We start from the raw sequence: 25,528 nt of genomic DNA, 5'->3' as shown, positions 1-25,528 counted from the left end.
TATTTATTTTTCTCTATTTTATTATATTCACTCCTTTCATTTTTGTTTTAGTTATATTTATTATTTTTTACATTAAATAAATATATATATTACTTTTATAAAATATATATTTTAGCATCCGCTAAATTTTCTATGTTCCTGTGATATTCAGAAAAGACGTTAAAAGCCTAGACTGATTAAGCAAATTAATGCTACAGGCTGGCTATACCTGGTCCCGCCACCAGTACAAAAGCACCTTGTGTCAGAAAAGTTTGAAGTTTGCAGTCTTTTCGAACTGCACTACCAGGAGTGGTTTACTGCTGCTACTTTTTAAGATATCCGCCTGCGGGGAAAATTTTAGCCCCCTCCTTTGGAATGTTTGATTTTTTAGCATAAAATTTTACAATTTTTTATTATATTGTTAAAATTAATATTCTTTTTATTTTTTAGAAATAAATTAATATTATAAATGAAAAATAAAACTTTTTGTTTTACAATCAAAGAATTAATAAAATGTGTATCAAAAACCAAATAACGTTTATTTCAAAACGAAAAGTATCAAATTAGATTTTGTGGATCAGTGAATTATCATCTCAACTTGAGCACAATAAATCTATAATTTCCAAACCCTGGTAGTTATTATTATATGAGAAAAAAGGAGATGAGATTAACCTGATTTACACTAATTACTTACGTGAGGTTAAACGACAACTGCATCTGTCGTTAACTCTTCTTTTTTTGCCAAAATTGAAAATACCTCTGTACGCGCTGCATCTTCATACATCAAGTAAATCAGTTTTTGTTTCTCTTTGTAACATTATCATCTAAAAAGGTCCTTCACCAATTTCAGGATGTCACCAACAATCTCTCCATGAACAGATGCCATCGGTAAAGTGGTGGTATCAGCTTTCTCTCCAACATCAGAATTATTTCCCTTCCAAAAAATTTGAAAACATATATGCCAAACTCATGGCTATCACCGCAAGCTCTTCAATTTTTGTTAATTTTTATTGGAGTGCATATAAGCCTGAACTATTATAATTTTAATATACATGATTTCCCCGCCTGAGCTGTTGTGTGTATTGTATCAATTCATTCAATATAATCTAAATTCCTGCTAACATAACTACCCACTTTTAATGTCTAATATGGTCTTTTTCCACTTATTTGGGTTGACCCATTTGTCATGGATACTACCCATTCCGTGTACGGACTTTTCTTGCTTCAGTTATTGCCCGGTGGTTAATTAAATCCTAAATTATAGCAATCATGTTAGTGGCACGCGGGTAAAGAAAATTCGAATTTTTGTTTGCTCTCCTCACACCGTAGAACCGTGATCTGCTTTTCCCACCGCATCATTTTCCTTCTTCTCCGACCTGCGTTGTCGACGGACCCGACCCGGTAGTTAACCTCCTACAGATATGGCAGCGTTCTTTTTTCTCCTCTCTTTTCCAAACGTGCTTACTTCTCGGATTAAACTACTCTCATCACACCATCATTCTGTTTAGACACCGATCCATTGTCGAAGATACTAAGCGCCAGATTACCAAATCCCGGTTCTGGTGATCATATCTGTTTTACAAGCACACAACTTAAACACAATAATCATCTTTGACATATCCTGATATTCAAGTTTTTGCACAACCTTGAAACTGGGAAAAAGAGAAGATATAATAAATTTGGTGAGTCTTTGTCTACTTTAATGGTTAAATATTCTTTAATTTGTATATATATTGTTATTTCAAATTCACGATTTCCAAGTGTTTGATTAAAGGTCTGATAGAGTTTTTTGACTTATATCTTCAAGTTTATGTTCTTTAATGTGGTGATTTTAAATGTACAGTGACATTCTAAAAAACGATGAAGGGGATTGGGTCATGGACGTGTGTTGATGCTAAGGATGCCGAAAAACAAGTCAGCATAAAAAACGATGAAGGGGATCAGGTCATTTTTCGATCCGTTATGATTAAGATCAATTCAAGTATTGTTTGTGATGTGTTTTCTGTCATCATGTTTTCCCATTTTTTGATAGGTTTGACCGGGAACTCAATGTTTTCATTAATAAAACTTTATGTTCGGAATCCTCTTCAGACTCCCAGTACGAAACCAAGGTAATGTTAATCTCCTAATTTTAGATACATTTATATTTAATTATGTTCTTTTTTATATCCAGTTCAATGACAATAAGTAGTGAATTGTTTATTACGTAGTTTCCCTATTTAATTTATTTCAGTTCACTTATTATTTTGCTATAGTGGGCACTTCTACTGTATGCGCGCGACAGCTCTCGACAATCTTTTGGGATTGAGATCTTTTAAATTATCAGGTTTAATTAAGTGTTTTGGTGATTTGAATTCCCAATTGTATTGCTATTTTTACATCTTAAAAAAATATTAACTCATGTTCTCAAATGAATTAGCTATGAAAGTCCTGTATATCGAGACTTATTCAATTGAGACCAATTGTTAGTATGAAACAAGTTACTCCTGATTTGCCATCATCGAGCATCACTCTGCACAATACTCTGTCTACTCATATTCAACAACACAACTATTTGATAATTTTGATCACAGTACATGTATAGTAAAAGCAAACTATGGATTCATATAAAACATTGTCCTAAATGCATATGCCTTTATAACCTATCGTTTATTATTTGGTGCAGATATAGGATGGGAAGATCTTTCAAAGTATAAGTATACACATTATCAAACTCAAACTATCCACGCATCTTGGAAAGTTTAGCATTAACAAGAAGAAAAGGTGAGCGACGCTATATTAGTGTTATTGTGCCAGAGCACAACCAGGTGGATCATTGTGTCTTGACATATAAGGCAGTGCTGGCATGTGAAAGTTTGATTCCTAACTTTCAAAATTAATTTCTACTTATTATAGTTCATTCATTGAAGCTTGCTTGAAGTAAGTATTTGACCCCTTATTATAATATAAGCAATCTTTTTGATTATGACAAATACCACTTATATACCTTCAAGTTTGTTGTTTTCGTCAAGATAATGACCACGCTGAGATGTCTAACAGTCTAATGCTGGCGGAGCAAGCATCAAAACGGGGAGCCAAAATTTTGATGCCAACTTTCAATGATGTTAGTGAAGAATTTGCAATGTGAAGATGGTGTCTGGTAAGATAACTAAAAGTGGTAATTGATATATGCGCGCGCACACACTTCACAACTTTTAGTGCTCTCAATGTGATGAGAAATGCTAATCTGCGTGGTGCTGCTTTAATCAATATGTTACCAACTGAGCAATATTAACTTTTCCTGTTTCGCTTAATATGAGTGAATTTTAAAGTTAATCAGTGAGGATGTTGGTGGATGGAATGGACTAGCAATGAATTGGAAAGAAATGCAAAAACAATTTCAGAATTGAGTTATCTAGAGAAAGTCCATTGTCCCAAGCTAACATTTTCCTGTGATGAAGCAAGAGTATCGACCAACAAGTAAAAAGTTTAAAGCAACAAGTAACAAGCTATATATATCTTTGACCGAGGCTTGATATATGTTAATAAGATTTCTAATCTGTACAATTATGCTGTTTTTATTTTTTCTTATTCTGATTTCTCTGTGTATGCATTTGTCGGTATTTATTTTGGACTTTAAAAAAATTCCTTAATTGAATCCTTTATTATTAAGTTAATTGGCCGTGCAAAGAGAACCAGCCCTCCTCGAGCAAACCAGAATTGAGAAAAAATCATGCTTTCATTATTGAATTTGTGGTTACATCCATACTATACAGAATTCCAGAATGGTTAAAACTGCTAGAGAATATTTCTTCAACTTAAAATTTTATAATAATTTTATTTAATTTAAAGCACTATTTGATTCTGCCAATATGTGAACAGTTTGATCCCCAAAGTCATATCTATTTGTTCTAAATATGATATTTTTCTAATTTCTAATATGGTTTTAATTTATATATAAATATTTTGAACTTGGAAAATATGTATTTTGAAGACACCATATGGTGTTAAGGAAGCTGTCAAGTCTGTAGTTGAAGCAATTGCTTGCTGGGATTGCTGCCTATTTGGCTAATTGGATTCCTATCAAAGTACAAGTAATGGTTCTAGCAGTATCTTGGACCTGGTCCTGGTAAGAAAAAAATGTTAAAAGTATGAGACACGGGTTTATAGAATATTTCGTCACGACTTGCTACCCATGGAATTGTGTTTTCAGATAACTATTTTATCTCTTTCATCTATGCCTATTCTAACGGGTTCTTACAAATCCTCGATATACTATATAATTTTCTTTAATATGTGGATTTTTTGCTCTATTTAGTAAATTTTCACGTATTTATAAGATATAATATAATTCTTAGACAAGTGTGTGCGGCATCAGCTTGGAAAGTTAAGAAAATTCTTATCTCTTTTTTTGACTGAAATAATAATATTTGTGTGTGGAGTTTGTTATTACTCTTGCTTAATTTTGTGATTAGTGTTATGCTTACAGGGAGAGTTGAAGCTGGTGGCAGGGAGATTGAGCGACCATAAACCAACTGCATTTTCCCATGTATGTTTTTGATATATTCTACACGCTTATACATGTGTAAACTGTAAGTCTTAAGTTTGTTGTTGCATTCTATTTGGTTGAGTAATGTAGGTCATTACCAGCCTATTCTTAGTCTTATATTTGTTCTCTCTTTTAGCATACTCTATCCAGTGGTATAAGGTTCTTGCTTCACATTAACAAGTATAAATGTTTTATCGTATAAATTTAAGGATCATATCAAAATTAGAATCTATTTGGGTCGTAAATGGCCAAAAATAATTTGATTGATAGATGTTTGTTGGTTGATCCTGACGAGGTGAATGCTTTAGCATAACTAATGACTTGGAAATCAGTAGTAACTAAGATACCTTACAGTGGTGCTAAAAGAGGGATATGATGTAATCAAAAGAAGGGGAGTATTTCCGAGCTACAATGAGTTACCATACTTTTTATTCAGTAGATACACGATCTGATTGGTGACAGATGATCCTGCATTTGATATGTGAACAATTATATCGTTCTAGAAGATAGTTTAAGCTGATTGTGTATATAATCTTTCATATAATGTTGTAAAAAATATTTTGTAACAAGTTAATATTGTTCAAGGTATATTTTTATTCAAATTCATGTTTTTGTAATTTCTTTGTGGCCAAACAGACAATGGCGAGGATACTGCAGGTATACTTGAAGTTTCATGACTACTGCTCACCAGCAGTAGTAACCGGAAAAAACCAGCAGGTATACAAGGATTCTGATTTGTCATGATTCTTATTTTAGCAATTTTATCTCCAATTAAATTCCGAATTAATTTCTTTTGTTCTTTTGGAGAATCCAGAAGATCACTCTACATAGCTGCCGAACAGAATTTCTTTTCCCATTTGCAGAAAACCAGAGTAGGAAATCTCTACTCAAGAACACGGCAGCTTCATCTTTAAAAATGCAGATAATCTGGAAATAAGACCCTTTGTCTCTGATATTCTGATTTTTAGAACTAGCACCAGAACAATCCAGACAGACCTCCAGGATCACATGCACAAAGGATCATCACAGCAGGGTTCCAGAACAGGGCAGTCAAACTGTCCGGCCTGAATACAAACACCAGAGTTTGTAAGCACTGATCAGGTTAATTATCTGTTTTAATGCAACCAGATTGGTGTGTTATGAAAATTCTAAATTCACGGTCAGAGGTATTGCTTTAAAGTTTTTTGTATTACTTTGATTTTAGATACGTCAAGCATAGAAGATAAAGTCTGTAAGCACATGGCTAATCAGTCTTTAAAGTCATTGTCTGCAGCTTAGATTAGACTTAATCACGTCCTTAATTAATCACTTAATATACTATTTTTGACTTTGTATATATTGATTTTGTCCATCATCATTCAAATATAAAACTTTTGAGAGTACCTTCTTTGCACTAATAAATTCAAACTCTCCTTTTGAGAGTACCTCCTCTGCTGTTCTCCAGTCAAATTGGAGATGGCATGGACATGAGCTAGACTGCTCAACATTATGCTTGACAAACTCTTATATGGTATTATTTAGGAGTCATGTTATATTGTTAGTGGAGGATGTGGCAAATTTAAGGTAAGCAAATAATTAATGGAGGGTTTTAGAGCTTCTATTGGTCTATTTTTTAAGGCAGATTCTTTGCTTTCTATTGTGAACCAAAGAAGTCCTAACAAAGGTTTGAAAACTCTCCCTTGATCTTCCCTAAACTCATTTATTATCAATTTTTTGAAAAGTAATAATTATAAATTCTGAGTCATCGAGATAGGGCTGATCCTGATGTTTGTTTTCAAAACCCCACCGAGGAAGATCCCTTATAAGGACATGCACAAATGCTGAAGTTTCTCAACTAAGCAGATTAGTACAGTATTATGATGACGATATACCAGGAGATCTACCAGTTAATTTTCCAAGTAATATTTTATCTGTAAGTATTTGTAGGAGGTTGTGTTTTAAGTGATAAACAAGCATACCATAATTATGGTATAGTGTCTTATTGTGTTTTGATTGATAGTACTTGGTTTTTACAAAAATTCAGTTGATTATATTTTTCCTCTTTTTTTTTACCATTACATTCATCACCTTTGTTTAGGAACTTGGTTTTGAACACTGAACAATATTCTAGGCGACTTTTTTTTGACAAATATGACTTATAGCCTTACAAGTAAGTATCTGTTCTCAGAAATCTCGGGGTGAGCCAGGGTCGAACCCAGGACCTGGGACGACAGAGGATGAACTCTTAACCACTGAGCTATCCAACCGTGCTCTATTCTAGGCGACTTAAATTTTGTGAAAGAAGATAAACATTTTGTATGGTCTGCCACAACTAGATTTATAGAGTTCAATCTGAAGACAAGAGAACTAATAGGATGAGGAACAGACAGAAGTGAGAATTTTTATTGACGTAGCCAAATGTTTTTGTAGTGTCACTGTTATACCTATATACAGCTGAGAGTGTCTTTCTGAATGTTACAATTTTTTTTATTTAGAATTTCATATATTTTGCTTTTTCCAAGATGAAAAGAAACGCAAGAAATATGTTAAATGGAGGAAATTATGTTTGTTCCATGTCAGTTGATCTAATTTATAATGTTCACAAATTAAACAAATTCAAAAAACAACTTTTATGAAGAAATAATTTTTAGTTATATTTTATTATAATATTTATATCTGACACTTACTAAATTTGATAAATCTTTTTGCGGGTATTTTTAATAAATTAATTATAATTCTTCAATTTTATTCCTCAATGAATTATATTAATATTAATATTAATTATTGAATTGCTACGAATTATCTTAATAAGTCTGAAGATTATAAATCTATAGATATAGTAATTTTAGTTAATATAAATTGTAAATATATTTAAATCATATATGTACACTGCATATACATATATTCTAATTAAATATTTTATTTACACGTATGTCATACATAAGCAAAAGAAATGCAAAATCATTTTTGTTATTGACTAAGATTCATTTGAATAAGTTTACCGAGTCTAACCATGACGAAGAATAACTAATATAATTTTATTATTTTCAAAAACAAAACTAATATAATTTTATATAATTTCCTATTAATAATTGTAATTTTAAATTTCAATGATTCATTTTCTTTCATGTATTTAATCCTTCACTGAAATCAATAAAGTTTTTTTATAATATGAAGGTCATTTGATCGAAATTAATATTATTATCCACAGTCATACAAATGATAATCATATTTTACTATGACTTTTTGAATAATATTTTGTCAGAAACTTAAGTAACTAAATTGAAAGTACAAAATTGTTATTTCTCATATTTATATGATCTTAGTTAGAAACAAATTTAAAAAGTAATATAATATGATAATCACTTATTTTAAATAGTTTAACACCAAATCAGTTATAATTTACTTATAAATTTTACTTATGATCGTTATAAATTAACACAACATAAAGCCAAGCGAGAATGGGAAACTAATATGAGTAAGGCACAACTTCATACTAACTAGATAGGGTTATTAAGAGAAATCATTTTTTCTAAAATTTAAATAATTAAATTAGTTACATGAATTTATAATTAATCGGTTTGATTAACTTTATTAAAAATAACATGTAAAAAAAATATGGTAAAATCACCGTGTGCGAAGCACGGGCATAAAGCTAGTATGTATATAACTCTTGCAGTAAAATCATTCCTATTTTAATTATTAGAAAAAGCGGGCAACTGATCCATATAAAACATTGGATATAACGTCGTTTCACCTCATATAAGCCTTATGCTATATAAGGTTAATCTCACCTCCTTTTTTCTCAAATAACAATAATAATGTATAAATAGTCATAGATGCCTAAATCATACCTTTTATGTTTATTGGTAAGTAGTTTTGTTGTATTCGATTGCTGATGTGGCCTAAATTGCGGCGCTTTCAAAATAGTTGTTCCTACTTTATGATTATCATAATACATAGGCAGAGGAAAGAAATATAAAATATTTTTTTAGTTTAATTACAAGATACCTCTATCATGTTTTAATGAAGTTTATAAGATTCTAATGGCCAGTATTTATTGCGATATTCATTGATTATGTGTTGCTTTTAAATATAACTAGAAAACAAAGGTAATTTCTATGTTCTGCAAATTAATCATACTCTATTCGTGTATATGCAAAGTTTCCAAGTCGATTGTATTTCTGACTTGAAAAGTGTTTAAAGTGGCTTTTTCCAGGCCCAGAGTTCCTAGGGCACCATCTCTTCGTTGTTTAACCTTTGTGATTGCTATCTTGAGTTTTTTGACCGATTTTTGTTAATTGTGAGTTCCATTTTGTCTGATTGACAAAGTATTATATGTTATGCACACGATGTCTTTATCCCATTCTCATATGCAAAGTACTCGTGTTATATAATAAGCATCAGGGATTTCCTCATTCAATCAGTAGCATAAGGTCAGCCCTCAGCCTCTGTACAACCGTTGTACGTATATGAATAAAACAGAAAGCTCAAAACCCTAGGGGTTTTTTTTCCCGGTTTTCTTTCAGAATTCTTACTTGCCCCTCTCTCTATATATAATATACAGTCTATTAGAGGCTTTTAACAACTATCTAGTGGTATGAGGAAAGTATTTTGCGTTTTTGACTAAAATTTTGAGCCTTTAATTTCTTATTAGTAGTAAAATTAGTCAATCAGATATCGACATATCGTAATGTTTAGGATCTTTTTGTATACTATGGGTGTTTGAAGTGATCTAAAACCAGTCTATGTGTTATAGAGTGTTTGTGCTCAAAGCCTCAGTTAGTAGGGTTTTTGTAGGTTCATCCATATCAAGATGGAAGTTGTCCGTGTCTTGTTTTAAAATTTGTCATTAGCATGTTAATTGCTTTTCCTAGGACATCAGTTGAACACGCTGTTTTTACTCATTGCGGTAGATATAAGTTGACATTTTCTGTCTTTGTAAAACTTCTGTCTTTTGTCCATGTGCTTACTCTCGCGAATTTTGGCTGGTCTTTTTATGATTTGGTCTGCTTGGTATAAGTTACATTAGCATTGTAATACACTATATTTAAATGAGGTAGGGTAAAATGCAGGCGTGCAGCTTGGTCTTGCTTCTCTACATAGTAAGTGTGATAACTAGGAACTGAAAGGCGGATTCCTGATGAAGATGTATGTAATTTAACTTTTTGAGTTGGTCACTCTTTTGGCACTTACATTTTGGCATTAACAATTATTATTGTAGTTTTTCTAGTGCTGATCAAGTATTTTTGGACATTTTTCAGATTGAAAGCCAATGCTGGGGCACTTACAAATTTTGAGGTACTTGAATTCCTGCGGTCTAGGGGGGCTGGAAAAGACACCACACGTGTTATAGCTCCTGTAGCACCATCAGAATATAAGGTTAGCATATTCACTAAAACATTTCTCATATAATATTGGTAAAAGTATTATATTATTGAATTGCTATTAATTTTATTATCTAATTCAGGTTTTTGATTATTTGGAGCAAAGTGTGGCTTGTAATCAAACAAAAGAGAGCATCACTGATTTCATTTCAAGGAGTGAGAAATTTAAACTTGCAAAAGCTGAGATCATTAACGTCATTAACATTAGACCTTCTTCTGTTGTCGAAATCGACTCGGTAAACTTACTATTTGAAACATTTTCCTTTTTAGTTTTCTGGTTGATCCCTTGACTGACCGAGGAATTTTTTTTATTTGTTTATTCTCTTGTTATTCCAGTACCTTTGGTCATCATGATTGCAAAACGTTTTGCTCATATATATAGTTGCTTTTTGTATACACATCATTGGGCTGTCTTAAATGCTGCGAGGAGGTTATATAGCAGAGAACCAAAATGGTATGTAGGTGATAAACAAATAACTTTGGTTTTAAAATACTTAATTTCTTTAGGCGAGCACTTGTGTAAAATGCACCCCTTTCTGGGCAAAGGTTGAAAATTAGTAGAGTGGCCAACAAGGCAGGCGGCTACCTAAGCGACAACTGGTGCACCAGCAGACTAGCTAAACACAATAGCACCTACTAAAATAAATAAGATACAAGATACAACCCTCATATGCTTGAATGTGTGCAGATCTATTATTAGTCTTTAGGTTCATGAAGAAGGGATCTTGTCCAGCAAAAATTTCTAACCTGAACTGCTTGATGTATATTATTCAAGTGAATGAATTTGAAATAATTGAATGGAAGAGCAATTTTCATAAGCCCACATTTATACTTGATTGAATGTTTAGACATCATGCTTCTTATAAAATGTTCATTATATATGAATATAAAATTTGGCATTTGATTTGCAGATTGTGGAAGATTGTGACGGACGATTTGGAGAAAATATTGATGAATTAGTGGATATGGTGGCAGAAGTGGTTCCTTTAATCAAATCTATCACATGTAAAGAGTTTGGTTATTGTTTTTGATATAGGAAAATCCCTTAAACCAAATCAAACATGTTGTAGTGTATTATTGTCTTTATGTACAAGAGTTGCTCACCTTTCCTCACCATTACTAATATTCAGAGTTATTGTCCCGTGCTAAAGTCATCAATTTATATGATATGAGAGAAGATTTGATAACCTAATTTTTCACATAACCTTTTACAATGTGAGATATCAAGTTGTCTAAAGGTTTGTTATGTGTGTTGTGTATGACTATCTAGGTGTGTATAGCCTTGTTCCATGCACTAGTTTATTTTCAAGATCCACTCATGTCCTCAAATAAGTATCATTTCTATATATGAAAAATTTCTATTTTAGCACATCTCTTGCCGGCCATTATTGATAAATGTGTAAAAGATATATGTGGCGTTGACCATTAGAGGTCTATGAGAAATATCTTCTATCTAGCATGCAAAAGGTCATTTAATATACGACTCTCTACAAAAAGAAAGTTGAGATTTGTTGTTCCGACAAATGTGAAGAGTGTCACATATGTAGTGGAAGGTACTCTAAGGGATAGTTTTAACAATATAGTAATGGCTTGGAACCACAACGAATATATAAAGCACATGTAAAAGAAATATATAAACATAGCTTGAAACAATATAGAATGAAAGTAAGTGATTTTCTTATTAAATAGTCCGGAGGAAGAAGTAAAATCTATAAATTATGTTGTCGAGTGTTTGAGAGTTGATCAAATTTTCGATATTTGAATTGCTATCAAGGTCAATAAGAAAAGTCAAAGTTGTTTTAGTTCCTAAAATGGGTACAACACATGCATGAAGCTTAAAGGATGAACTATTTAATGATGAACTGCTTTTCTTTTTCTTTATTTCCCAACTACATATCAGATTCATTGCTGAAAAATAAGAATACTAAGCAATCTTCAACTCTAATTTTTTGTCAACTCATTTGAAAAAGATAAACAATCTTCTGTTATGCACTAAACCCTCACATCATTCAAACTCATTAGAAATCCCTAATTGGACTTCACCAAACACATATATAATACCCACGTTGTACTTTCAAGACAGTTAGAACAATAAGAAATTTGTAGATTGAGCAATTGAAGACTGTAATTTGTTTGGAGCGGGGAGAAGACAAGAGTTGGTCCATGAATTCGTGCCACATGATATATATGGATGAATGATCATGAGTGAAATGTGATGTGATGGTTGAGGTCACACATGGAGTAAAACTGAATTTCAAAAATAAAAGTAAATAAATTTACTCAAAATATGTTAATTGTCATAGCCCTTTCACCAAGGCTACAAGTATGATTAATTCAAAAAATTATATAATATTACTTAATAAGTTAGCTAGCATTCTGTTTATATTACCACTATCAAATTGTATATATATATAAAAATAAAGTACGAAACTTACTTCGATTGCCTTAAGTTCATTCGCTCCATTGAACTAATTTCCACTTAAATGCACTCAATTTAAAACACTATGAAGATAATACTTTCTTTACCTAAATTTTTTTATTATAGTGGGTAGTAGCTTATATATGGTTTTTTTTGAATATAACTATAGAAATTGTATTTTATAAAACACTCTACAAGCAAGGTATCCATATCTTAAGTTTGCAGTAATGTGCAATGCAGAGAGAGTGAGAGGAGGTTGTTGGAAACATTAATGAGAGACTCAAATTGACTAATATTAGTTTTCTATTTTAACTATGATTTTATACGAACACAATATATACAAAGATATACATAGGATACAAATCAAGGATGGGCGAAATTTCAAATATATGCATCTATTCCTCTCAAAAGATGAGATATCTTATTTTGTTGGCTGACATATTTGGGGGCACCAACTTTGTGCATTTAAATTTCACCTGTTTTGAGTTTCAAATTTCACCTGTATTACCAACGAGATGCGGCTCACACACTGACCAAGGAACTTTCAGTAGTGAATAACCACCCTATGATTATAAGGTTGCAAAAAATATATACTTAATATGTAAAATTTACTAATTCCATTCTCAAACAGAGAACAAAGTTCTCCCCTGGCTCCGGCAAAAATAATTTAAAGCCATTTAAGATTTTCAAATATTCGACTATATACAAATCTGAACTGTTTTATCACTCGAATATTACTCTAGGGTCTATCACGAGACCATGAACAATCTATATCCAAAAGATTGTACATAGATGGTTTTCTACGTGGCCCCGCAAAGATCAAGATTTCTACCGACCCTGGCACATTCTTTTCTCTTCTTCTATATATAATAAAGAAATTAACATTCTGTAAAGTGAAACTTATACTAAACATTAATATATAAAGAGTATAAGAACTAACAACTTTTAGCAACTGAATAAATTAAATGATATTATGAAACCAAAATAGAGAAAACAACATTAAAATATTTTATTCATCATGATATCAAGAAAGAAATCATTAAATGAGTAGCACAAACCAAGACAAAAAGCATGATATATAGCTTGGTTTTCTTATTGTACAAACATATATAAAATGTTCTAACAAAAGACCACTTACGACAAGTTCTTATAATTTAGCTCCTTTATGCCTCACACCCTTGGTTGGTTACCCTAATTTTGGTACACAATTGGATGTCCACATTCGTGCCCGAGATTAAATCCATTTGATGTCATTGAAAGTCCAGTGCTGGTGCTACACCCATTTAGTGCTAGTGCGTGTTCCATCATCACAAGATTCTGAGCGTGTGTTGCGATGCTTCTCTTGAGGTCCTCCATACCTGTTTTCAACATATCAAGTTGTTCAAATCGAAGATCATCAACCAGAGCCTCCCACCAGAACATTTCTTCTCGTTGCTTCCTCAATTTTATGAGCTCCTCCCCTTGTTTCTTCTGCTCTTCCGAATATATAAGCAACTCAGAGAGTTCCTTGTTGAGTAGACGAACTCTTGCACTGCGAAGAGCCTGTACAAGTTGAAGGGTGGTTGAATTCATTGGACTCGGGTCCTGAGCATTGAGGAATTTGTCGAGGATTTGTTCAACATTTGGATATCCAAATGAGAAAACCTTTTTCCCTGGAGAGAAGACGATGATTGCAATCTCTACACCACATAGGGTGCTGAGCTCACTCGCTTTCTTGAATAACCCACAACGCCTCTTGGAGAATGTAACCCTCAGATTACTTTCCTTGCTCATTTTTGCCATAACAATCTTTTGGCGACCCTTGCTCTTTGTTGCCATGTTCCTCTATCCTCCTTAGTTGATACAATGAAATAGAACAGGAGATTATAAAGGGATGCTACCCCTTGGGTACCTTCACTAATATTGGAAAAAGCGAGGAAATATTGGTATCTGAATATTTCATTCTATTAGCATTTAAAAACTTGCATTGCCAAACCATATGGTAATCTTTCAAATCGAAAAAACATAATTAATTTCTGGAATTTTCTTTCTGTTTCCAAAACAGGCCACACTTATAATTCCTTTTTGTCTTATTTTTATTAAAACTAAAAAACATATGATTGGTCTACTTACTTAAAGTGTTTATTATATTTGTAGAAAAAGTCAATTTGAACATCAATAAAAACTATACAAAACCCAAAATCAATCATATATTCCTAACATCAGGCACTAAACTTCATTTGACACGATGGATAAAGTCTTGAATATTTTTCAGAAAAAAAAACTAAATGGTATATTTTAGTTTATTATTTTTTGCAAATCTAAAATCAATTTGAATATATTGATTAATATATTTATCGATATTATAAAAGGCATATTTCATCACTATTTATTATTAATAGTTTTAATTTTGTTCAAATACTGGGAATATTGGTCCAAAATGACACACCATAATTCTGAACTACAAACTTATATATTATTTTATTAAATTACTTTTAGTTTTAAAAATTGTTGAAATATTTAACTTACATAAGAATATTCCATTCATCTCGTGGAAATAATTTTTATTTTTTCTTCTTTTGTGTTCGGGTTTATTTTTAATATTATACTTAAAGGTCCATGGTAAATTTTAGTGTCACAAATACACTTATCTAACATAGTGAAAAAATTAATTTCTATAACATGCACGATTTTATTGTTAGAGATTTTTTTTGTAATACAATTAAAAATCTACATATCAAATAATGGACTTTATTTATAAAGTTATGCTCAGAAAGTAATTTACATGTATGGTAAGGCTGACAATTTCGGGTTTGGAGTCGGGTTGAAAGTCGCGCGTCAAAAGTTTTACCCAACCCAAACCCGATCCGAAATTTTAATGGATTAGAATACCCAACCCGAGCCCGACCCACATTACCCGCGAGTAACCCGAACCCGACCCGAAAATTAATATTTATTAATAAATATATTTTTTAAGTAAGAAATAAATATTATTTAACTTCAAATAAATTTTTTTTTCTTAAAATAAATTTTGTTTATTAAATTTAACTAATAAACATTATAAAAATAATATAAATGTATATAATATTTATATTATATATTAATTTCGGGTAATTTCGGGTCAATTTCGGATAACCCGAATTCAACCCGAAAATGACCCGTTTTTCTGGGTTGATTTTGGTTCAACCCGAATTCGACCTGAACCCGAAAAACTCCAACTCGAATTCATATTTTACAAGTCGAATTCGTGTCGGGTTGTCGGGTCGGGTCCAATATTGCCACCCCATTGTATGGTGAGGTATTGGTGAAGTAACTTTTTATAACCGGTAAGAGAAATTAATTAATTAGCCATCATAAAGGTTTTTTTCCTTTTTGAAAATATAGATAGTTATTTATATATGTAAAACAAATTAATTAGAGTGTACACATGTTATGTTCATCTATTCGTAATTATTTTATTGATGGACACAATTTCCAATTGTGCTAGTTCAAAAATTTATTCTATCCTTACTCATGAAAATTTGAAATGTCTCGAATCATATGGTTGTGATATGTATATTAATAATTTTTACGGATACGAGGTTATTATCTTTTTTATTTGAGAAGTTAAAAGGATGGGTAAAACTAATAATGACATGACTTTATGTGTAAAATCATGAAAATTTCTTTTAAGATAGTATCAAGGGTGTGGGCAACATAATTTATCTAATATAATAATATTATTATTTATTTGTGTTAGAAATCATTAATTTTATTGCAGTTTTACAATAACCGATGCATAGATTAAAGGAGAATGGGAGGACCGCGCGCTTAAAAATTTTAAACACGTCTTAGACATCGGTTAAAGGAATAACCGATGCATAGATTAATAAAAGACATCGGTTAGTGTGCAGCCGATGTCAAAGAGATATTTTAACATCGTGGTAATTTGCAACCGATGTCTAATCCACTTTTTCTAGTAGTGGAGTATTAGAATATGTTCTGCTCTAGATTGTTTTCATACATGCTTGAGTGGCGTGTTTCTAGTAGTATATTCAATTGTTAAAATGTGAACTGTACTTCAACGCTTACGTAGAACAGATAGGGTGCCTTGTTTGGTGTTGTACATTTTAGAATGGTTTGGTTCTTAATTTGTCTAGCAAAAAGTATGTACCATGAAGTGATCTATATATTTATTTAACAATATGCATTTCATTTAATGTTTTGTCTTCTTGGTAATATTTATGTCTGTAATTGAAGCTGTGCAGATTTAGTATGAAATATTAGTAGTGTTATGGTGGAGTTTGAGGTTGTGCATAACAAGCCAAACATTTAATATATTATGCGGCATGTATGAATGTCAGTGGGGCTTTTGTTGGTATTGAATTTTGTCCTAATTTGTTAGCTGATTGTAAATGTTTGTTCTTTTAGTAATGCATTCTCTAGTTATTGAGAAATATTATGTCACACGAGGGAATCTATTGTGATGTATTGCTGAATGTTTCGAATTGTTGCAGGACGACGACGGAGCAACCGACTAATAGAAAGCCCTTGGGTGTTTAGTTGGAAGAAAAAAGAACCAGTGTCTGTAGACTTGGAGGATGAGGAGAACAGAAAAAGTAATACTAATCTTGCTTCAGATAAGCTGTCTCAGAAAGAAGCAAGGAACAATCTGAGCAGGACATTTGCAACGCTTATAGGATGTCTTCTTGCGGGGTCCTTGAACTACATTACCATCGGCATCGTACAACTTATTAGGCAATGGAGAAGCACCGTGATTACATATTAAATACTTGGCATACATATTGCCACCGTTGTCAGTCTTCTTTGTATATTTTTTTTGGCTAAATGTCTTTGTATATTTACAGACATCAAACCACAAATAAGCCCATAATCCCTGTAAAATTTAAAAGCGTCCTCCAATGTAATAAAGTATTGATTTAGCTGAGGTTTCTTAAACTCCTCGCATATAGGAGTCCAGTACTTCACACCATCGTGTGCAACGTAACATGTAGCCTGTGAATTTTCACATTTTTGATGGGATCTTCTGCATCTTTATTCGGACTACAACTCTTCGAAGTCTTGGATACTAAAGATCCTACATCATTTTCTAAATTTCTTAGAGTCGGAAGAATCCATGTGTGGCACCTCAGAAACTACAATATTGACACATAAAGGCATTAGCTTTACAGGCAATACATTTCAGCCAAACATGAATTCAAACATATAAGCTACAACCTGAACACATGCACATCATTTACAAACGTGAAGGATTTATCAATAACGATAAGAAGAACTCTTGACAACAATAAAGGACATCATCTGTACATATTAAACAACTTATACACATCGAGACTCACCCGGACGATCTTCGACGTTCGCCATCTGACAACCCTAGACTGGAAGAGAAAAAATTGTGCAACGGATTAGTACATTGACCTTACGTCGATCTACTATGCAGGATAATAGACCAGGCTGCAGCGTAGGATGAAACAAGAAAGCAGATATACAAGAGATGAAGATACATGCTATTAATCAGAAATTAATAGATACAAGAGGGATATAGATATAATATATTAGGTGGAAGCTTATAGGAGAAACATGGAAGCTTATATTCTCATTAATCAAAAGGCTCTTTATATAGAGCTAACATCAAACAAATAACCATGATTAGTGCCACTCATATAGCCTAATCAATTACAAATATTTCTCCAATCAATCAACATTAAAACAAAATTAACTAATTAATATTTCGGTTACAATTTTGAATCATAAATCCAACACTCCCTCTTGATTTGAAATTGTAATTTTTATTCGGAATTTGAAAATGACGATGTACTTCTCATCATCACCAAGCATGGAGCACTTCTCTCCACAACCGTGAAGCACTTCTCTTCACAAACGTGGTGCACTTCTCACCACAAACGTGGAGCACTTCTCTCCACAACCGTGAAGCACTTCTCTTCACAAACGTGGTGCACTTCTCACCACAAACGTGGAGCACTTCTCTCCACAATCGTGGTGCACTTCTCACCACAAACGTGGAGCACTTCTCTACACAAACATTTTTCTTATCATTATGACACTCATCTTTGTGCCTCTTGTTATTTGATCCTCTTGACCCCCTTCATATTCTTTCTCGGGAGATTTGGTTGACTCGTCTTCAAAATCCCTTATTTCATTTAGTGTTGGATTGTATCCAAGAGGTTGCATCTCCCTCTCAGATTCAATCCTCCACCAACTTGAACTTCTCATGGCGGAAGTCATGAACTCACATTGACAGATATCCCTTAAGATCATTAAAGCTCTAATACCATTTGTTGGATTTTTAAGATACAAGAGGGATATAGATATAATATATTAGGTGGAAGCTTATAGGAGAAACATGGAAGCTTATATTCTCATTAATCAAAAGGCTCTTTATATAGAGCTAACATCAAACAAAAAAGCATGATTAGTGCCACTCATATAGCCTAATCAATTACAAATATTTCTCCAATCAATCAACATTAAAAAAAAATTAACTAATTAAAATTTCGGTTACAATTTTGAATCATAATTCCAACAATAAGCAAGCCAAGACCTTATTTGTTTTGACAGTGTGGGAAGCCTGGGGAACCTACCAAATGAACTAGACGTGACAACAGTGAATGGTAGGAACTAGATGGTGAAGTAGAATATAAAAGAAAACAACTTGTCTCACATAGTTTTCTCAAGATCCTCAGTTGTAAAAATCTATTGAAGTCGTTAGATGGTTTGATGCATGATACAAGACACTACATGATTCTTTGTGTTTTCTTGACTTATCTACGTAGTTAAAGAATTTTTTGGCAACCTGCCTTGAGTTTGCTTGAGTTTTCTATGTATAATAAAGAATTTTGTGACAATATGGCACTACTTTGATGATTCGTGTCATGTAGTGTAATACAATGTAAGGCAACATTGAGTTTCTGTGATGCATGATCAGAAGGCATGATATGATTTAATTTAAATTATTTAAGTTACCCATATTGAACAAGTGTAGGATACTTGTGCATAACATTGTTCAAAAAATCCGTCAAATTAGAGATTCGAATATAACCATAAAAATCTCAAGAAGGAAAGCGGTACTGCTTTAAACCATCGTTAATGGTTCCTTTAATCAAATCTATCACATGTAAAGAGTTTGGTTATTGTTTTTGATATAGGAAAATCCCTTAAACCAAATCAAACATGTTGTAGTGTATTATTTTCTTTATGTACAAGAGTTGCTCACCTTTCCTCACCATTACTAATATTCAGAGTTATTGTCCCGTGCTAAAGTCATCAATTTATATGATATGAGAGAAGATTTGATAACCTAATTTTTCACATAACCTTTTACAATGTGAGATATCAAGTTGTCTAAAGGTTTGTTATGTGTGTTGTGTATGACTATCTAGGTGTGTATAGCCTTGTTCCATGCACTAGTTTATTTTCAAGATCCACTCATGTCCTCAAATAAGTATCATTTCTACATATGAAAAATTTCGATTATAGCACATCTCTTCCTGGACATTATTGATAAATGTGTAAAAGATATATGTGGAGTTGACGATTAGAGGTCTATGAGAAATATCTTCTATCTAGCATGCAAAAGGTCATTTAATATACGACTCTCTACAAAAAGAAAGTTGAGATTTGTTGTTCCGACAAATGTGAAGAGTGTCACATATGTAGTGGAAGGTACTCTAATGGGATAGTTTTAACAATACAGTAATGGCTTGGAACCACAATGAATATATAAAGTACATGTAAAGGAAATATATAAACATAGCTTGAAACATTATAGAATGAAAGTAAGTGATTTTCTTATTAAATAGTCTGGAGGAAGAAGTAAAATCTAAAAATTATGTTGTCGAGTGTTTGAGAGTCGATCAAATATTCGATCTTTGAATTGCTATCAAGGTCAATAAGAAAAGTCAAAGTTGTTTTAGTTCCTAAAATGGGTACACCACATTCATGAAACTTAAAGGATGAAATTTTTAATGATGAACTGGTTTTCTTTTTCTTTATTTCCCAACTACATATCAGATTCATTGCTGAAAAATAAGAATACCAAGCAATCTTCAACTCTAATTTTTTGTCAACTCATTTGAAAAAGATAAACAATCTTTTGTTATGCACTAAACCCTCACATCATTCAAACTCATTAGAAATCCCTAATTGGACTTCACCAAACACATATATAATACCCACGTTGTACTTTCAAGACAGTTAGAACAATAAGAAATTTGTAGATTGAGCAATTGAAGACTGTAATTTGTTTGGAGTGGGGAGAAGACAAGAGTTGGTCCATGAATTCGTGCCACATGATATATATGGATGAATGATCAGGAGTGAAATGTGATGTGATTGTTGAGGTCACACATGGAGTAAAACTGAATTTCAAAAATAAAAGTAAATAAATTTACTCAAAATATGTTAATTGTCATAGCCCTTTCACCAAGGCTACAAGTATGATTAATTCAAAAAATTATATAATATTACTTAATAAGTTAGCTAGCAGTCTGTTTATATTACCACTATCAAATTGTATATATATATAAAAATAAAGTACGAAACTTACTTCGATTGCCTTAAGTTCATTCGCTCCATTGAACTAATTTCCACTTAAATGCACTCAATTTAAAACACTATGAAGATAATACTTTCTTTACCTAAATTTTTTTATTATAGTGGGTAGTAGCTTATATATGGTTTTTTTTGAATATAACTATAGAAATTGTATTTTATAAAACACTCTACAAGTAAGGTATCCATATCTTAAGTTTGCACTAATGTGCAATGCAGAGAGAGTGGGAGGAGGTTGTTGGAAACATTAATGAGAGACTCAAATTGACTAATATTAGTTTTCTATTTTAATTATGATTTTATACGAACACAATATATACAAAGATATACATAGGATACAAATCAAGGATGTGCGAAATTTCAAATATATGCATCTATTCCTCTCAAAAGATGAGATATCTTATTTTGTTGGCTGACATATTTGGGGGCACCAACTTTGTGCATTTAAATTTCACCTATTTTGAGTTTCATGGTTGAAGGATTTTAGCCATTAGATGAATTTCATGCCAAACTCAAAAAAATAAGTCTAACAAACTTAATAGTTTGTGACGAAATAGGACACTTTCTCACTCTGACTCTTGAGATAATCACTTGTATTACCAACGAGATGCGGCTCACACACTGACCAAGGAACTTTCAGTAGTGAATAACCACCCTATGATTATAAGGTTGCAAAAAATATATACTTAATATGTAAAATTTACTAATTCCATTCTCAAACAGAGAACAAAGTTCTCCCCTGGCTCCGGGAAAAATAATTTAAAGCCATTTAAGATTTTCAAATATTCGACTATATACAAATATGAACTGTTTTATCACTCGAATATTACTCTAGGGTCTATCACGAGACCATTAACAATCTATATCCAAAAGATTGTACATAGATGGTTTTCTACGTGGCCCCGCAAAGATCAAGATTTCTACCGACCCTGGCACATTCTTTTCTCTTCTTCTATATATAATAAAGAAATTAACATTCTGTAAAGTGAAACTTATACTAAACATTAATATATAAAGAGTATAAGAACTAACAACTTTTAGCAACTGAATAAATTAAATGATATTATGAAACCAAAATAGAGAAAACAACATTAAAATATTTTATTCATCATGATATCAAGAAAGAAATCTGATACTCTCAAGGTTTTGATGATCACACTGCCAGCAAGCTAATAGCATAAAACTAGTGCTTGTTAGCGAGCTATCAAAGTTATATATACTTGTGCTAACAGCTTAATTTGTTTTAGCATTATGTTCAACTGTCAGCAAGCTTACAGGTTTTATCAGCGAGCTCACAGCGTTAACAGAAAAGCAAATGGATAAGGATCAAGTCGAAAAGCAAGGAGATTTATTAGGAATCGATTTGTAAGGACTTTAATATTTATATATGACTTATATAAATATTAGAGCTCAGTTTTAAATCAGAATTTCAAACAAAAACGATTTCCTAACTTATAGGAGTTTTTATCTCATACTCAATCTTATCTAAAACTACTCCTATCCTAATTTCAAATTATGGTTTTTATATAAACGTTTTACTGAGTTTGTTTACAACGTTCCTACGCTTTTTACTCAGTAATCTTCACAAGTTTAAACGTTCAAATTGAGAACAAATTATACGTGAGTTCGGTTGGAACAAGAACGTTGGAATTTGTTAGCAAATTGACCGTTGGATCTTTGTGTATATAAACTTGAGTGTGGTTTCCGTTTTGGTAGAGAACAAGAACACACATCAAGCTTCTGAAATACAACACACTTACATTGCAAAATCTTTACTTGAGCTCTAGTACTTATATTTGATTATATATATATATTGAGTTCATAGTTTCGGTTGTATTACACTCATACATTGTATTGTTCAAAGTGTAAAGTTTTGTTGCTGTGTATAGAGCTTGTGAAACAGGGGAACAAGGGGACTAGTTAGCTAGAAGAGTATACTTGGGAAGTATAGGTCTTGGAGAGCTTTTGGTTCGTGGTTCAGGGGTTTCAGCAAGCTGATAACAGGAACAAGGGATAAAGGGAGTTATATTATTGAATCATTGTAATCGTTAACATTATTGATTAATAATATAATCTCTTACCAGTTGGTAGGGGACCAGGACGTAGACCATTAGGGTTAGGGGTCGAACCTGGCTAAAATTCTTTGTGTTGCTAGCTTACTGATTATATCTGTTTTGCATTGCATCTGCATTGTTAGCTAGCTGACTGTTTACTCTGAAATTAACAGCAAGCTGTCTGTGATAGTATAACTATTCGGTAACATTAAAAATCGGTCATATTAGCCATAACACCTATTCACCCCCCCTCTAGGTGTGTAATTTCAATTGGTATCAGAGCTGTGTTTGTACTAATACTTCTGTAACAGGAATAGTATCGATCGATATGGCTGATAACTTTCAGGGAAAGTCCGATTTTAGAGCTCCTCTCCTCACGGGTTCTGACAACTACAATTGGTGGAAAGGCCAAATGGAGGCTCATCTATCCAGAGATCCCCTAATGCAAAGAGTGGTGCAAAGAGGTCCTTATGAATATCTTGATAAAGATGGCAAAGTCAAGGACGTTGATGTTCTCACAGCGGACGAGCTATCAAAGGTTGCTGCCAATGGAAAAGCAAGGAGTACACTTATCAATGGGCTGAATCAAGCTGAATATGACAAAGTCTCCTCTCTCAAAACAGCAAAGGAAATTTGGGATGCATTGGAGACGTATCATGAAGGCTCACAAGGTCTAAAGAAGGTCAAGCTCGGAAAGCTCATGAAAGAATTTGGAAGCTTCGCTATCAAGAAGGGAGAATCCATTCGTGAAAGCCAAGCTAGATTCCAAGTCACTCTTAACAGCCTTGAAAGACTTGGCAAAAAGATTCCTCAATCGGAAATCAACATGAATATTCTTAATGCAGCTCCATTCGAATATGGTGCCAAAGTCACAGCATTGGAGTCAGCTCTCAACATTGATACTATGGATCACCTGGCTATATTTGCTGAGTTGGAACAATTTGAAGCTAAGATTGAAGCTAACAGCTCAGAAAGCAGCAAGCTGCCAACAGAGAAAATGAAGAATCTTGCACTGCACTCCTCTGTCAGCAAGCTGGAAACAGATGAGGAAACAGAATCAGATGAGGATCTAGCTCTTATGTCCAGGAAAATCAAGAGAATGATTGAAAAGAAAAACAAAATGAAGCGAGAAAAGGGCAAAGCTTTTGGTGCAAAGAAAGATCCAAAGGATGATGCATGTTTTGAATGTGGCAAGAAAGGGCATTTCAAAAGGGAATGCTACAAGCTGAAAAACAAGTCAAAGCCGCCTAGACAGCAAGCTGATTACAAGAATAAAAAGAAATCCAAGGCACTTCTAACTTGGAGTGATGATGAAGATGAGTCAGCTTCTGATGATTCTAGTGATGAGATGGTGAATTTGGCTCTTGTTGGTCTCGATGGCTCAATTGATACAACGGATTCAGATACGGACACTAACAGTGAGGTAAACTCTATTAATTCTGAATTACATACTATTGATACAACTACTTGTGAACTAACCATGCAGGATAAGAGTTGTTTATCAATAATGGAACTCATTGATCTAAAGAATGAGAATTATGAGCTCGAGAAAGAAAATGTTCATTTGAAGAAAGTCCTAGGTGATTTCTTGAATGAAAAGAGTACCAAAGCTAGTAGTGGAATCATTGCTACCCTCAAGGAACAGATCTCACAACTTGAAGGGAACAACATGCAAATCCAAAGAAGGAATGATACACTCATGAAGGAACTCAGCTCGCTGAGAGTAGAACTTAAAGCTAAGGATGCAAGCTTGGAGGCATTCGAGTTGAGCAAAACACAAAGCTTAGACGAAATCTCTATTCAAGCTGAAAAGATCAAAGCATTGGAGCAAGAAGTCAAAGATCTTCAGAAAGCCATGGGAAAGTTTGTTCAAGGAGAAGAAAGTCTCAAATCTATGATGAAACAAGCTAAAGGTTCTCATGATAAAGGAGGCATTGGTGCAGCTTCTACATCCACATCTTCAATGAGATATGAAGGGAAAAATGGCATTCCATACAATTATGCCATGCCATGGGTAACTTGTCACAAGTGTGGAAAGAAGGGCCATCTTGCTAATAATTGTCCAATGAAGAATTCTCAATCAGCAAGCTGGGGAAGGAAGTCAGCTCACAGGCAGTATGCTGACAACAGAAACAGACAGAAGACAGCTCCAGGACAGAATGCTGATAAGACCAGCAGAACATGGAAGAAGAGTTCTAAAGTGGTCCAAATGTGGATCAAGAAATCTGATCTTAATTTTCTATATGTCTTATCAACTAACACTGTTGGACCCAACAAAATAAGGGTACCAAAACGTTGAGTGTTTTGTGTTTGTTTTGTAGGTTTGTCTCGTGTCTAAAGTAAAGCCAAATCAATGGATATTGGATAGTGGATGCACTAGGCACATGAGTGGAGACAAATCTCAGTTTCTAAGCTTGAAGATGAAGAAGGGTGGTCGTGTCACAATTGGTGATAGCAAAACTCTTCCTATTCTTGGCAAAGGAACTATAGGTAATAGTATCATTTCTATTAACAAGGTACAATATGTTAAAGGTCTTACTTATAACTTGCTTAGTATAAGTCAGTTATTTGATGATGGTCATATTGTCAACTTTGGTAAGGATGAATGTACTATACTTGTTGGTGCTAACAA

General features: G+C 32.9%; 2 protein-coding genes across 8 annotated transcripts; one reads left to right on the top strand and one right to left on the bottom strand.

Moving 5' to 3' along the window:
* Nucleotides 1-1,175: 1,175 nt before the first annotated feature.
* On the top strand, nt 1,176-10,976 carry LOC135148387 (uncharacterized). 7 transcript variants are annotated; one of them, XM_064083474.1, is made up of 10 exons: nt 1,176-1,661; nt 1,823-1,923; nt 2,012-2,090; nt 2,645-2,898; nt 3,019-3,118; nt 4,434-4,507; nt 5,144-5,224; nt 5,322-5,379; nt 5,476-5,608; nt 9,562-9,637. In XM_064083474.1, exons 5-9 carry the CDS (start codon nt 3,109-3,111, stop codon nt 5,595-5,597), a joined length of 345 nt encoding a protein of 114 aa, XP_063939544.1. In that variant the 5' UTR covers nt 1,176-1,661; nt 1,823-1,923; nt 2,012-2,090; nt 2,645-2,898; nt 3,019-3,108; the 3' UTR covers nt 5,598-5,608; nt 9,562-9,637. The 7 variants fall into 7 exon arrangements, with proteins under 7 accessions (XP_063939544.1, XP_063939545.1, XP_063939546.1 ...); XM_064083475.1 differs by having other exon boundaries at nt 1,177-1,661; nt 2,645-2,742; XM_064083476.1 differs by having other exon boundaries at nt 1,177-1,661; nt 2,645-3,118; nt 5,325-5,379.
* A 2,507-nt stretch (nt 10,977-13,483) lies between these two features.
* Nucleotides 13,484-14,110, bottom strand: LOC108198139 (agamous-like MADS-box protein AGL62). The gene has a single exon (XM_017365909.2). It carries the CDS (start codon nt 14,108-14,110, stop codon nt 13,484-13,486), a length of 627 nt encoding a protein of 208 aa, XP_017221398.2.
* Nucleotides 14,111-25,528: the final 11,418 nt, after the last annotated feature.

This window comes from Daucus carota, chromosome 8, assembly GCF_001625215.2.
Source record: "Daucus carota subsp. sativus chromosome 8, DH1 v3.0, whole genome shotgun sequence".
In the NCBI taxonomy this organism is placed as follows: Eukaryota; Viridiplantae; Streptophyta; class Magnoliopsida; order Apiales; family Apiaceae; genus Daucus; species Daucus carota.
Note: the sequence above shows the minus strand (reverse complement) of the source record. Positions and strands in the feature narration are given on the sequence as shown.